The sequence below is a fragment of the Colias eurytheme genome, chromosome 12 (assembly GCF_061535395.1).
Source record: "Colias eurytheme isolate Ceu_HAF_F1 chromosome 12, ilColEury1 Martin Lab GWU primary, whole genome shotgun sequence".
NCBI classification, from domain to species: Eukaryota; Metazoa; Arthropoda; class Insecta; order Lepidoptera; family Pieridae; genus Colias; species Colias eurytheme.
The window spans coordinates 4,820,702-4,835,360 of NC_142991.1; the positions used below are offsets into that span (position 1 = coordinate 4,820,702).

At 33.3% G+C, this 14,659-nt stretch overlaps 2 protein-coding genes across 2 annotated transcripts; one reads left to right on the forward strand and one right to left on the reverse strand.

The window, feature by feature from the left end:
* Positions 1–3,036: 3,036 nt before the first annotated feature.
* LOC149903954 (putative ATP-dependent RNA helicase DDX20) lies at positions 3,037–6,098 on the forward strand. The gene is made up of 3 exons (XM_090108283.1): positions 3,037–3,465; positions 3,558–3,728; positions 3,850–6,098. The coding sequence occupies exons 1-3, from the start codon at positions 3,285–3,287 to the stop codon at positions 5,727–5,729; spliced, it is 2,232 nt and encodes a 743-aa protein (XP_089964409.1). The 5' UTR covers positions 3,037–3,284; the 3' UTR covers positions 5,730–6,098.
* Positions 6,099–9,551: 3,453 nt separating this feature from the next.
* On the reverse strand, positions 9,552–11,736 carry LOC149903955 (protein disulfide-isomerase TMX3-like). Its single transcript, XM_090108284.1, has 8 exons — positions 11,689–11,736; positions 11,351–11,600; positions 11,075–11,258; positions 10,855–10,999; positions 10,546–10,768; positions 10,224–10,440; positions 9,882–10,077; positions 9,552–9,740 (listed from the first exon to the last, which is right to left on the reverse strand). Exons 1-8 carry the CDS (start codon positions 11,723–11,725, stop codon positions 9,718–9,720), a joined length of 1,275 nt encoding a protein of 424 aa, XP_089964410.1. The 5' UTR covers positions 11,726–11,736; the 3' UTR covers positions 9,552–9,717.
* Between the last annotated feature and the right edge of the window lie 2,923 nt (positions 11,737–14,659).

A 14,659-nucleotide genomic window follows, 5' to 3' on the forward strand; every position in this document is an offset into this window, starting at 1 on the left:
CAATACATTCTCTTCGCTATCCGTAAAATCCGTCATAATGGCTACCTTACTTATTAACTTTGTTTATTGAAAACTTGTTGAAAAACAAATAAATAAAATAAATATTCCGGACTATTTTTACACACGGCACGATCTGATCCCATACTAAGCTTTCGCTTGTGTTATGAAAACCAGATGGCTGATAAACATACATATTATATAATTTTAAATAATTACTTATATAGATAACTAGCGGTCCGCCCCGGCTTCGTCCGTGGTACATATTTACGTTTTCTCTACATAAAAACCATCCTCGTACTTCAAGGAATATAATAAAAAAAGAATTATCGAAATCGGTTCAGCCGTTCTCGAGTTATGCGCTTACCAACACATTTTGCGATTCATTTTTATATATAAGAGATTAACACCCAGACCACTGACCTCTATAACTATTGTAGATCATTATGTAATGGATAACACTCGCAGGCGTTTCCCCTTTTGTGTGATTGTGTTTCAAGAGTGCGAGTCCCTCCCCGCACCAAAATCAGCAGAAAGTTTGGTTAAAACATTTGCTGGCGTACAGACTATAGAGGTCAGTGGTCCTAGACAATGGCTGTTTTCCAATTACAGAAATACAGCGCATAATGCGACTCAGTGCCGCACAATGCCGAATTATGCTGATACTGAATTGGAACATGAAACCACCAACAGGTTGCGCTAAAGTTATAAACAGACGTTCGAATTTGGTACGGACCGCACCGTGACCTTGGTGCGCTCCGGACCATATTCGATCATGTGTACAGTGGTCCGCCGGACATAATTATTATTATTGACGGTACGGTTGGTTCGATGGTTTTTTCATCCGAACTTGGTGCGGACCGTACCAAATTCGCGCGTGTGGACGGGCGATCGCACCGGACAGCGCATTAGTCATAGACTATATACTTATTACAGCTTTAGTCATAGTTCTACCGCCAAACAAAACGGACGTCGGTCGATCGTTATCAATGGCGATGGCGTCGGATGACGTGGCTAATACAGAAAAAAGATTAATAATATAAATTTTAGAACTCTACAAAGATTTATGATATGACTGCATATGTCTGAATGAATCCCTGTCTTTTAAATATAATTTTGCCCATTCTTTTCTCTTCGTTTTCTTCTTTTCAATGGTTGTAACTTGTACTTGTACTTGTACCAAAAGAAGCCTTGAACCACAGCTTGAACTGAGGTCTACATGTGAAAAAAATACAACATTCTAACCACGAATTTATTACGAGAAATAGATTTTCAAGGAATTCGGTTTGACTTTTAATGAGATTAGGTACTATGATCAATGCTCGAAATATTCACAAAAAAAGGAGATTAATTTGTATTAATTTGATATTATTGAGTTGTCTTATAAATCTAAGATATTTTTTTTGTTCAGTTAATTTATTAAATATAAAGATTGTAATAAATTAACCTTTTACCTACATATAATAATATATTGAAATATCGACTATAACTAACGACTAAAACATAAACAAAAACTTGGTAATAGATAGATGATATATATAATTTTGTTTACTAGGGACAACCCTGACATTCTTTGAAAATCTATATCTCGTAATAACTTCGTGGCTAGAATGTGGTATTTTTGTCACATGTAGAACTCAGTTCAAGGTTTCTTTTGGTACTAAACAGAGCTTCTACTAACGCCTGCATATAATATAAAAAATAAAAACGAAAATCAGTAAAAATTACAATAATTTCGCCTCTATCGACAATATCGAAAATTTCAAAAAGGGATAATTTGCGCCTTTAATCACTTCATATATTAGCAACGTAATAAATTATCTAGTCACTAGTGTATCTATTTTTTTATACGAATTTATTTAGCTCAGTCGGCCGCGAAAATTCCAATATTTTAAATGTTTTTTTAAAAATCGTAAATTTAATCATAATTTTTAAACAAAGAATATTTTCTTTGTGCGGCAATGCCTGGACGGATAGCCGAAACCAATTGAATATTGAAACTGTAAAGGCGAAGCTGCAAATTAATTAAATGTAATTTTAAATTATCGTGCAAAGATTTTTATACATTCGCTTTAGAAAATGAAGAGCTATTAAAAGCTGTTTCTTCCAACAGCAAATATAAATGCCAAAAATAAATTTTCTCTATTTAACATTGCTGTTTTAATTAGGTATCTCCCGTAAAAAATAACTAAAACTCGTATTTTTGATGCTGTTAACCCTTAAATCCTGGCATCTTAAATACTGGCAACCCTAGGTGCGGTGCGGTCGTGTGGCGAGTCGATCGCACCGCACGTGTACGGTGGTCCGGTCGCACCAGTTCGAACGTCTGTTTATAATTTAAGTTCAGTGTTGAAAAAAAAAAATTCATATAGTTAACAATAACCTCATTAATGGCTTGTTAATTGCTCCGTAAATAAGCGGTCTTAAAAAGCGGTTTACATAATAATTGGTTGAAAAATATTCACGGTTATTTTAAGTAATTTGGATTTTGATTATTTCATTTACATTTTTTTCAATTTTTGTACCTTCATCCATACTCATATTTATTTTTTTAACACAATTTGAATTAACTTTGATTATTTCGAAAAAACTACAATGAAACGAAATAAATCGATTGCACGTCAATCAATTCACGCGCATTATTTTTTGTAGTGCTCGATTGTGCGAAGCGTTGCTGTAGTTGGAACATTTAACGTTAAGCATTATGCCGCATCTATACTAATATTATAAAGCTGAAGAGTTTGTTTGTTTGTTTGTTTGTTTGAACGCGCTAATCTCGGGAACTACTGGGCCGATTTGAAAAATTCTTTCGGTGTTAGATAGCCCATTTATCGAGGAAGGTTATAGGCTATATATAATCACGCTACGACCAACAGGGGTGGAGCCACGGGGGTGAAACCGCGCGGAGCAGCTAGTAATTGATAATGTGCTCTAGTGCTGTAACTGGAAAACGGGGAAGATCTCCATTGTACAGCTTCTTGAATAGATCCTTATAGATCTATAACTTTTAGTCTATGATTGTCAATTGTCATTGTCAAATGTCAAGTGCGAAATTCAAAGTTTCTAATTGTTATTAAAATTTTAATATCTAATTCGTCCCAAATTATTAAAAAATAATACTTATACCCAATCAATTGAATTTCGTCTTTACACACGCAATTTTTAATAAGTGATAAACGTAAAATAAATGTTTTATTTTGTATTATAACCTTGTAAACAATTCAAATTGAAATATAATTTAGAAGGACCTGCTTACACATTCCAAATTCCGAACATAAATTTTAATTATGGTATTAGCTCATAATATAGTTGAAGTACAAAGAACTGAAGATATTCAAATATGTCAAGATACAACATTCGATACCATGATGTTATCTCCGAATATATTAACCGGATTACAAGCATCTGGATTTATAAAACCTTCTCCAATACAACTTTTAGGTATTCCGTTGGGAAAGTTAGGTTTCGGTATGTTCTATTATATATCGTTCATGTATTGTTTTATATTATGTATAATAATATGACAATAAAGTAATGTGTGTAACTCTATTTGTTTCAAGATTTATTGCTGGAAGCCAAATCAGGAACTGGTAAAACCGTTGTTTTCTCAACTATTGCATTAGAAAAACTTAATTTAAACAAAGGTTTACAGGTTATAATATTAACTCCAACAAGGGAAATAGCTGTACAGATAAGTGATGTTCTTAAACAGATAGGATCAAAATGTGCAGGTAACATCATCAATGATTCATCATCATCATCATAATAATTTTTATAAATAAATAAATTAAAAACATTACTTACTGTTTATTGAAATAAAGCAAAATTTTACTTCTATTATTACTTTTACAGGTCTTGCTATTGAAGTTGTTATAGGAGGACTACCATATCTGGAAGATGTGGACAAAATGAAACAAAATGTTCATATACTGGTTGGAACACCTGGGCGCTTGAAATATTTAATTCAGGACAAGCATATACAAACAAGTGCTATTCGTCTCTTTATATTAGATGAAGCTGATAAACTAATGGAGCCAAGCTTCCAAGCCGATATTAAATACATATATTCTGCTTTGCCAAAACAAAAACAAGTCATAATGAGTAGTGCAACTTATCCTGAAAATGTTATGAATGTCATAAATGAATTGGTTCAAGATGCACAACATGTCTGTCCAAATAGTAGCAATGTTTTACTTGGTGTTAGCCATAAAGTTACTTACGTTGCAAGTAATAGCAACAGTGTTAGACAAACAGAGATAAGATTTACAGAACTTACAAAAATTCTAACTGAAACACAATTTAAGCAATGTGTAATATTTTGCAAATACCAAGCCAGAGTATCCCAACTCCATAAAATGTTAACTAAAGCCAAATGGCCTTCTGAACTAGTGTATGGCAAACAAGATCAAACAGTAAGATTGGATGCCCTCAAAACACTACAGGAATATAAATGTAGAATTTTAATATCAACTGATTTAGTTTCAAGAGGTATAGATGCAAAAAATGTTGATTTAGTTATAAATTTTGAACCCCCTGATAGCTATGAGACATATTTACATAGAATTGGAAGATCAGGACGGTATGGGTCTATTGGCATGGCTATTTCCATCGTAAGTGAAGGATTGGAGAGAAAAAACTTTCATGCTATGCTTGAACCAATAATTCATTCCCTTCATTTAGAAAACTTTTGGACTGGTGAACATTTTGACCATTGTAAAAACAAAAATCTTGAAATTAAAATAAGTGACCATTTTCATAATGTTGGCAGTAATCTTGAAGAAAACCATGATTTTGAAAATTTATGGAAATTCATAATGGGTGATGATAAAGAATCAGATAAAATAGAAAGCTTTGAAGATTTGTGTCACTCTTTTAAACAGATAGTTAAAGATGACGGTGACAAAATTGAATCTTTCTCAGATTTACTACAAAGCTATAAAAATATTAGTGATGATATCAATAAGGAACAGACTATAAAATACCAACAAATTAATTTTGATAATATTTTCTGTAGCAACTATATAAATATCATAAGAAGTCTTAAAGAAAAATTTGAAACAAATACTACAAACAAAACCAATGGAATCAAAAGTAATGGTGAATATTATAGTAGTTTGCATCATAAGAACATTAATAATGCCTGGAAAGGAAATTTAGTTCATAAAATGATTGATGAGAATAGTAATTCTATCAATATCAAATTAGAAAGATATGAAGGAGTCCTATCTAATAATAATAACCTAATATCCAAAACAGAAAATTATATAGATTCCAATGAATTTATTTCACAACTTCCCAAGTCATTTCAAAAACCTACATCCAAAATCCAATATAAAAAGAAAAATAATAGTATGAATCAACATGAACTGACAAAAAAAGAAACACCCCATACTAACAAAAAGGTGAAATCTGAAAATAAATTAAAGACATTAAAAAATCAAGCAAATACAATTGGTACCAACTTTCAAATAACTTCAGATCATACATTCATGTCTGCTCAAAGACATCATGAAGATCATCAGTTACAAAATGGTGAGAAAGAAATTGAAGACAATTTAAATGTTAAGTCTTCCATTGATTATAAGACATCATATTTATATAATAGACAAAGTTCTAATGATAATCACGCAATAAGTAGTGAAACCTCTTATTACCAATGGTATAATAAATTAAAAAGTAATATAAAACAGATTGAGCAGTTTTTATACATAAGTGAAATGAGTAAAACCTAAAGTGAAGGTTCAAACAACTTCACAGCACTCGGCAGGTTGTAACACTGCAACTCTGATAACAGGATAAATGAATCTAGGGCAAAATAAATAAAATGTCAGTATTTAAGTACAATTTTTATTTAAATCTTAAAACATCCCAAAACACTCACAAGACTAGATTAAAATTTGTAACAACATACCCATTCAATAATTTACCTATATGACCACCCTTAAAAATAACATATCTTTTTGTTAAGAAAAAACAAGTACACATACAGTTTTCATTCAGTAAGGCACAGAAATATTAAATATTCGATAATAGGACTATTATTTAAGTGTAGATTTAGTAGAGAGACAATAATTTCTGTGCCTTTAGCATAATGTATTGTATGTAAGTATAATTTTTTTTTTTTTTTTTTTTTTGTGTGGTGTCTCTCAATGTTAGCCAGAAGGGCTTCTACATTTTAACGCGGACGCGGGGGTGAACTGAAGGTTCACCCTGGTAGCGACATGCACAAGGGCGTCCCCCCTTGACGGGGACCACGAACCTCGGCTTGAGCTGTCGCTTGAGTGGAGGAGGCCAGAAGGGCCCTAATCGGACGGGGTAAGTATAATATAAAACATAGTCTTTGTAATCTAGCTGATCTAAATTTACTTATAGAGGAGTGTGGAGTGGAGTGGAGGTGGTTAATTGTTATGTATTATACTTAATAAGATACATAACACATGTAGGAAATATGGCTTAAACTTAGTGTTAAACAATAAAATAATACGCAAGGCATCGAGATAGAATGTACTACGTACTAGAGAGGCGATCGCTACTACACTCTCTTTAACACGAGCTAGAGGTAAGAATCACAAGTCTCTTTAGTCTGTGTCGGACTGTGCCCCCCGCTTGCCGCGTCAACACGTGTTATTGCTCTGTTCAAAATGCCTTCGTGTTTGCTTAGATATTGTTATAACAGTTCCCATAATACAAACAAAGCCCGAGGAGTGACTTTTCACCAGTAAGTTTCCTTATTATGAGTAAGTCATGCATTTTACTAATATTGTTATCATTTTGCGAAAAATCACCACGCGTTCTGCGTTTCGCGCCATTTTTCATAGATTAACAGCACAGACGTGACACTATCGATGAGTCTGTTAAAAAAATGTAACTGGATTTTTTTAACTATGTATATACAATATCTACTAGGAAAGATTACCGTGGTGTAGTACCTAAATATTTATACTTTTACCCGACTACGCAAAGTAAAACGGTAGGTTATATTAAGTAATATTTATTTATTTACCTATTTTTATTTATTAAAAAAAGCCTAATCAATAGTTTTTCCAATAGGATTTATAAATTATTATGCACAACAATTACAAATAAACACAACATTCACAGAAACTAATACAGTAAAAGTTCCTTAATCGCGCTTCCTTTATTCGTGTTTTCACTATTCGCGGATTAAAAAAATGCGACCCAATTTCTATATTCACGACTAAAAATTTTTTTTATACGCGGATTTAATAAGTACATACATAATAATAAAATTATTCCAATAGGTATCTTACCCAATATCCTTGTCAAATGGACTAATAAGAAAGTAAAATAGATCTTATAACAAGTTTGCCTAAAGTACATAATATTATGTTCTTAAATGATATCGCCGAGGCCTTTGACACAAGCCGCCTTTGTCGCAAGCCACCTCTGCAGCGATTGATGTTTTTGAGAATGTAAATAAACAGAATGGAAGCAACCTTATAACTCAATAAATAAAGTATATTTTTAAATGTAGTTCCGTTTATAGTAAAGTTACAAAAATTGTGATCGAGTAAGGGGGCGTCCATAAATTACGTGAGGTGTTTTTTAAAATTTTCTGCACCTCCCTCCCCCCCTGGTGAGATGTCGTGAGAATTTATTCAACCCCTCCCCCATCCTCGAATCTCGCGTGAGATTTTTCAAAATGTGAGTTTCTTATACGTAAACGCCATCAACATTGAATCATCGTATCCATTTAAATTACATCATGAAGCAAAAACTGATAAAACTATTGATTACTACACAAAACGACAAAAGCTTAATAAATTGATATTATTTAAAGGAAATTAAAATACATAGTTTAATATAAAATCCTCGTTTTATTAATTCCCTAGTATCAGTACCACCAGATAGTACCGAGTAAACAGATTGCACAATGTGTCGCATCTGCACGCATTGCTTAATCTTTGAACTTGAAGCCACGCCTCGCTCGTTCCACACGTACCCCACCACATCGGCCGCGCGCAATGTTTTTGTTTGGAATAACCCCTCTAGTAATATATCTCGATGACGCAAGGTGTATTTGTGGGTTATTAAACCTATTTTACTAAGTAATATATTTTATATTTATTTATCTTAAATTTCTTACCTAATTCATCTATTACTGTTTATTTGGCCGAAAGGAATCAATGTATTAATATACCTACCATGCAGTAGGTACATTATTTAAATTTAAAATCTTATACATATATAAAAATGAATCCCAAAATGTGTTGGTAAGCGCATAACTTGAGAACGGCTGAACCGATTTCGTTCATTCTTTTTTTATTATATTCCTTGAAGTACGAGGATGGTTCTTACGTAGAGAAAACGTAAATATGTACCACGGGCGAAGCCGGGGCGGACTGCTGAATTTAAAATAAAAATACGTACATATAATATATCCAAAAAAATGGTTAAGTCTGTAAAGTCGGTTTACTGACAATAGTTGAACTTCCGATTGTTCTACTTTGTCGCTCGTTCCGCGCTCTTGCTTGCACTTCAAGCCACATGGAACGCCTCAGAGCGAGGTAACGCCGCATGAGTCATGTTTTTTCGTGCGTGCAGCCGGCTGTATCGAATTATAAGACGTTGTCACGTCAAAAATTCCATAGAAAGTAAAAACAGAATATGTAGGTAATTTGACGATAAACAATTCATTTATTAAAATAATACCATTATCAAAATATAATTTTGCAAGAAAATAACTGCAACTAAACATTGAGATAATATTACTACGTATGGAGGAGACACCACGAACAAAATCTGTGCGCCATTTTTTTGCTCTAACTAAGTTTTAAAAATTATTATCTAGTTAGGTACTTAACGATGAAAGTTATTCCTTTGCACTTTTCCGTATTATTTGTATTATTTGTGCAATATCGTAACACACACGAAGGCATGTTTGATGCGTTTCACTTTAAAACCATTAAAAAATACCGCTCAACATACGTCACATGACGTATGTTGAGTGGAACATAAGTGATGTAGGCGGTGTCGTCTCCATATTAATATTATCTCAATGCAACTAAATGCCTGTATAAATATATCATGTTATACAGCTGATGCCAATATAATAATAGCGTCTGTGCTAACGTCAGACGTTTTCATAAAAAGTAGCATAATATGAAGTATCTCTATTGCCCTTTTCTGTGTTAATTAATTCATTCCGTTATATGTAATTGAATAACAAATATCAAATTATAGACATTTACCCAAACCGTATGACTAGTTAATCTAATATGTTAAATATATACTGACCCTGGATTTTATAAAATATTCAAGGTTGTCCAACGTGCCAAGCTTTCCATATTATATGGCCTCTGTGCTTAAATTAATTTTCCAATAGCAAATTGTCGTCCACCTATCTGTTTTTAATAGAATCCACATGATTTGCAGGGTGAACTTATCATTAATTGTCATAGCCAAATATATAAACCAATTTGTTGTAAAAAAAAAATGTTGTGTGGTTTTATGAAACCACGGTAAAAGTGAAACTGTTCGAACGGTTCCGAACACTGCTTTAGGTATACCTACTCGGCAGCCGACCGACACGCGACATGCGCTACACAGACCAAAAAGTTTGAGACGATGTAATAAAAGTTTCACTTTAAAAATAATATTTTTGGTGTGCCTACTGACTTTACTTTATTAATGAGTAACATTGGTTTTAAATTTTACTAGCATTATAATAATTTTACGATTTAGTCTTAGATCTGTATTCTAATCCTTCTTCTCATGTGATTCTGTAACAAAAAATAATAATTTAAAAGATAATTTGTATTTTCATGTAAGGAAACTAAGTTGTATAAAACAACAAAAATGAAACCATGAGAACATAAAATTTAAAATTGACAGATTGTTACAATATTTTACTTTATTTATACCTGGACTTTCTTCTTCATCAGCATCCAGTATATCAGCACAACATATTGAATAGCAGAGCAATGATAGGAATCCGAGAGGTAGCCCAAACACAAGTGCAGTCAGTATTGGGTTTCCCCTCCACATACTTGACACAGTGGCTCTAGCTTCGTAAAATCCTCGGTATAGGCGCACAAGAAAACTCTTTCCTCCATATTTCTATATAAAATCAGATTTGATTATTATTAATTCAGACACTGAATAAAAATCTAGTTGAATAATTATACTTGAATAAAAAAGTGCATTTATGATAGTAAAAATGTTAAAACAATAATTTATAAAGTGAGTTAGAGTTGAAAACTTACAGGTGCAACTTGATTGTGTATTTCGTCAAGGAACATTGAAACAGCTTCTGGTGTCATTAAAACTGGATCATCATCAGGTAAATGGTGGTGATGGGTTGTCGAGTTTAATACAATTATGTGTGGTACTGTCAAATCATACATAACAATTGAGTTGGCCAGTTCAGGGTTACCCATCCATCCAAATTGAAATTTGGGATGAAGTTCATGCTTCCTTTTTCTAAAATAAAAATTAAACTGTAGTTCTCTAATAAGCACTGCGCTGTGTGAACAACTCCTAAACATAAAAATAAATAACAATACAAAAAACAAACAACAAAATTACCTTATAATTCCTTCTACCATGTCTTTAAAATCTTTTTCAGTTTGTGTTATTTCATTTAGTTTATTTTCAGAAACAACAGTTATAACTAGGTATTTTTCAATGTCCAACAATTCATTGAAATTAGATCTTGTTATTTTAGGGAAGAAACCAAATCTCTCAGAGTGAACCCATTTATCCAATGTGGAATTTAAAGCTTCCTTGTCTTCAATCAGCTGTGGTGATGCTTAAACATAAAACGTAAACAACATATTCATTAAAGCTTTATTCTTAAACAACTTAATATAAAATCATCATTGAGATGGTACTTACTTTCAAAATAATAAACATCATCTTCCTTATAAACAAAAATACTTGTAGTATTTGGAGGTTTGAGATCTTTTTTTACCACCTCATATGACATTGAATAAAACCAATTATGGGGCTGATATTTAACTGCTTGAACTTTAAAAATCTCCTGAAATATACAATTGAATTTTTAGCATTGAACTATCCACATTATTTAGTCTATAATGAACACAGTAATACTTACCCACAAAGTACCCTGATGTTCGCCAATGTAGCCAAAGAATATATCATGCATATCTTTTAAGTTTCCTATGCTATCTGCATAAGAAATCTTTTGTACTGGAGGTTGTGCCATTCTCAGTGCATAATTTAACATATCATCTTTGATTCTTTCACCATTGTATGTATGCATAGATGATCCCTTTATACTTGAATAAAAAGATAAATAAAAATTATTCATATAAAATCTAAATTAAAAAAATGATGTATATAAAATTGACCCAAACAATTGTTTACTTACAACATGATTGTGGGATATGCCCTGACTTGAAAGTGACTAGCAACAGCAGGAAATCGTGTACAATCTACTTTGGCCACTTTAATTGGAGAATTATACAATCCCTGGGCCACATGTGCCCAAACAGGCTCCAGCCTACTGCAATATGCACACCATGGTGCATAGAATTTAACAAACCACATTCCATCTTTGCTTATATCAATAAATTTATCACTTAATTCTAATACTTTTGAAGATACCACTCCATTAAATGCTGAAACAATAATGCATCTTTCAATTATTGTCTTTTCTATTCGTATTGATTTTAAATACATAATGAAAAACGCCCTGAATTTACTTACCTACACAAAAAATTAAAATAACTAATTTTGTATTCATTTTAATGGAACAGAATTTATGTTCAGCTTGTCCTTATTAATGCAGATATTTATTCAATTGCATCACATAAATCCGATATCATTTTTAGGTACTAAATAGAAAATGACACAGGCACTTTTAAAGACATATAATCTAATTTATTTATTCGATAATTCGCTAAAATATGTACATCATCAAATGTACTACTCGACCAAGCCAACTAGACGCTCGGGTCAGCTCGGGTGGAATGCGGCCTCCCCGCCCGCTTACCGCCTCAGGTACCGCGTTCGCCTTAGTACGGTTCGCAGCATCGACGCATTCGTACGTTTCGCATCGCTAGTTATTTCTGTACTTTTTATTATTAATCGTTAAAGCTTGTTGTTGACTGTTAAGTTTTTCGTTGTTATTTGTTTAAGTTTTTACTGTGTTGTTATTCATAGACAGCCCTCGAAATGGGGAAAAATAAGACTATTCATAGCGGAGAGCGAACAGTGATATTATTAATATTTTTTTTTTGCTATCTGTACCCGAGACATGGGCGGGTGACGTCACAGTTGAAAAGGGTCTAGTTGGCTTGGTCGAGTTAGTAATTTCCAATTTCCAAATTCACCCTAATGGCAGTTGACAATTGACATTGACACTATCAGTTACCACACTATCTGACACACGGTGACACGGACAACCGTAGAGCACAGATTAGGTATTAGTACGAGTACCGTAGAGGAAGAATGAACGACACAGACGGACAAGGTGAGCTCGATACAAGTACTCTATAGGTTTATTGGCGTTTCACGAAAGAGTTCCCCTGCCGTTATGTTGGCTTACCTGACTGTCAAAAACGAAAATATTTTTTTTATAGGTGTTTAATCTAAGCTCATTATTATTAGTAATGGCGCTGCACCTTAGATCATTATGTACTTAATGATCTAAGCGCTGCACTGACGTATTCTATGAAAACGACACGTGCGTTGTCTTGGGCGCTCGGCAACTTATGATTAGTTGACCAACAAATCTGGACGTAAAGTACTAAAGACGAATACGTAGGCAGCCGACCCCGTAAGATACGGGATAAGGCTAGGAAGAAAGGAGAATATTTTCTCTGTCATTTTTGATTAAGAGCTAGCGCGCACGAGCAACTTTGTCTCCGCAACTATTTTGTCTCTCCCATCAATTTGTATGGGGAGTTGCGTCGCTACGTGCGCGCACTTTCATACTAGCCCATAGGTGGGAGAGACAAAATAGTTGCGGAGACAAAGTTGCTCGTGCGCGCTAGCTCTAAAAAAAAAAATTTTCGTTTTTGACAGTCAGGTACGCCAACATAACGGCAGGGGAACTCTTTCGTCTTCTTTCGTGAAACCTCGGGTGAAACGCACTCTACAACTACATACAAACTCCTTCGTAAGGATGTCACTACACACATTGAAACAGTGGAAACAGTAATTTGGAGGGGCGCGCCATGTATCGTAGTTTATCTCTACACGGATATGTCCACAGAGTAAGTAATTACATAATTACAGATATTTTAAGATTTGAAAAAAAAAATGTACACCAGTGCGACAGTATTTTTGAAAAGTCATATTTATTGTATATAATAAAAATATATTAATATATTATTATATGTTTCGCTCATTACTTCACAACGCTGGTTACAAGCACATAGCAAGTAATTTTACTGAGATATGTGGGATATCTAAAGATTTTCAACTTTTGGAGACATTCTGCTAAAAACACGTTATATATTATTGAAGCTACTACCATGGTAATACTGTGCTACTACGCAATTTTGTATTGTATATTAATTTGGATTTAACTCAAAAACTAATTTAAGGTACCTATTGTAACTAATACATACTAATACTTAGGGCGTATTCAGAAAGAAAACTTGAAACTTATAAGCGCTTATAAGCGCTTGTCGGCGCTTATAAGCGCTGGTAACCCCGTCAGGAAAATATATGAACATGCGCTTATAAGCGCTGATCGGCGCCGACAAGTTCCAACAAGTTTCAACAAACTTGTCGGCGCCGATCAGCGCTTATTTAAGCGCATGTTCATATATTTTCCTGCGCGGGTTACCAGCGCTTATAAGCGCCGATAAGCGCTTATAAGCGCTTATAAGTTTCAAGTTTTCTTTCTGAATACAGTGCGACACAAAAGAGATGAAAATAAATGAGGGCGCCACCGTCGCTCATATAGCAACACTGATACTGCGACGCAAGCGATCTTGATACTATAGAATAAAAATCCAAAAATGTATATAATATAATCTAAAATAAATACCGCGATTTAAACCGTTATAATTGTTTCAGTGTAGCAATAGTGTAATTTAAGACAAAAATACATTAGTATTTTAATTGACCTACCTAGGTCAAATTTTACTTAAATGTATTTGGAATTAGTTATTTTATAAAAATCGGTCAAGTGTTTAGACTGCAGAGGCGCACATAGAATCAAACATACAAACAAACAAGCATACATGCAGCTCAAACACATTACCCTCTTTCTGGGTCCGTCGGGTAGAAAAAAACAAGGCGATTTGAAAACCACATATTTTTATTTTTTTTGTAGATAAATTTTGTGCATTAATATAATTCATCAAAATCTAAATATTCTACTCCTTCAAAGGACTGATCATCACTCTGTTTCGAAGTACTGGCAAGAGGGTACGGGGCATCTTCAGTATCTGTAAATATGATACAGTAAATATGATTTTTTTCTTATGGTTTGATTGATTAATAGATAGATAGCTGTATGAAAACAGTTATCACTATACTATGTAGTAAAATCTAAACTAGGTACTTTATTTGAGGCTGGTTGGATTGGATATAACTTCTTGACTCAAATTGTGCTGGTCGCACTATAAAAACTAGTTTTTGTTTACATACAAATAACCTCAAATTAATTTGCGAAAACGTAATAATCGCCATACATACATACATTAAACACTCGTTACTAATG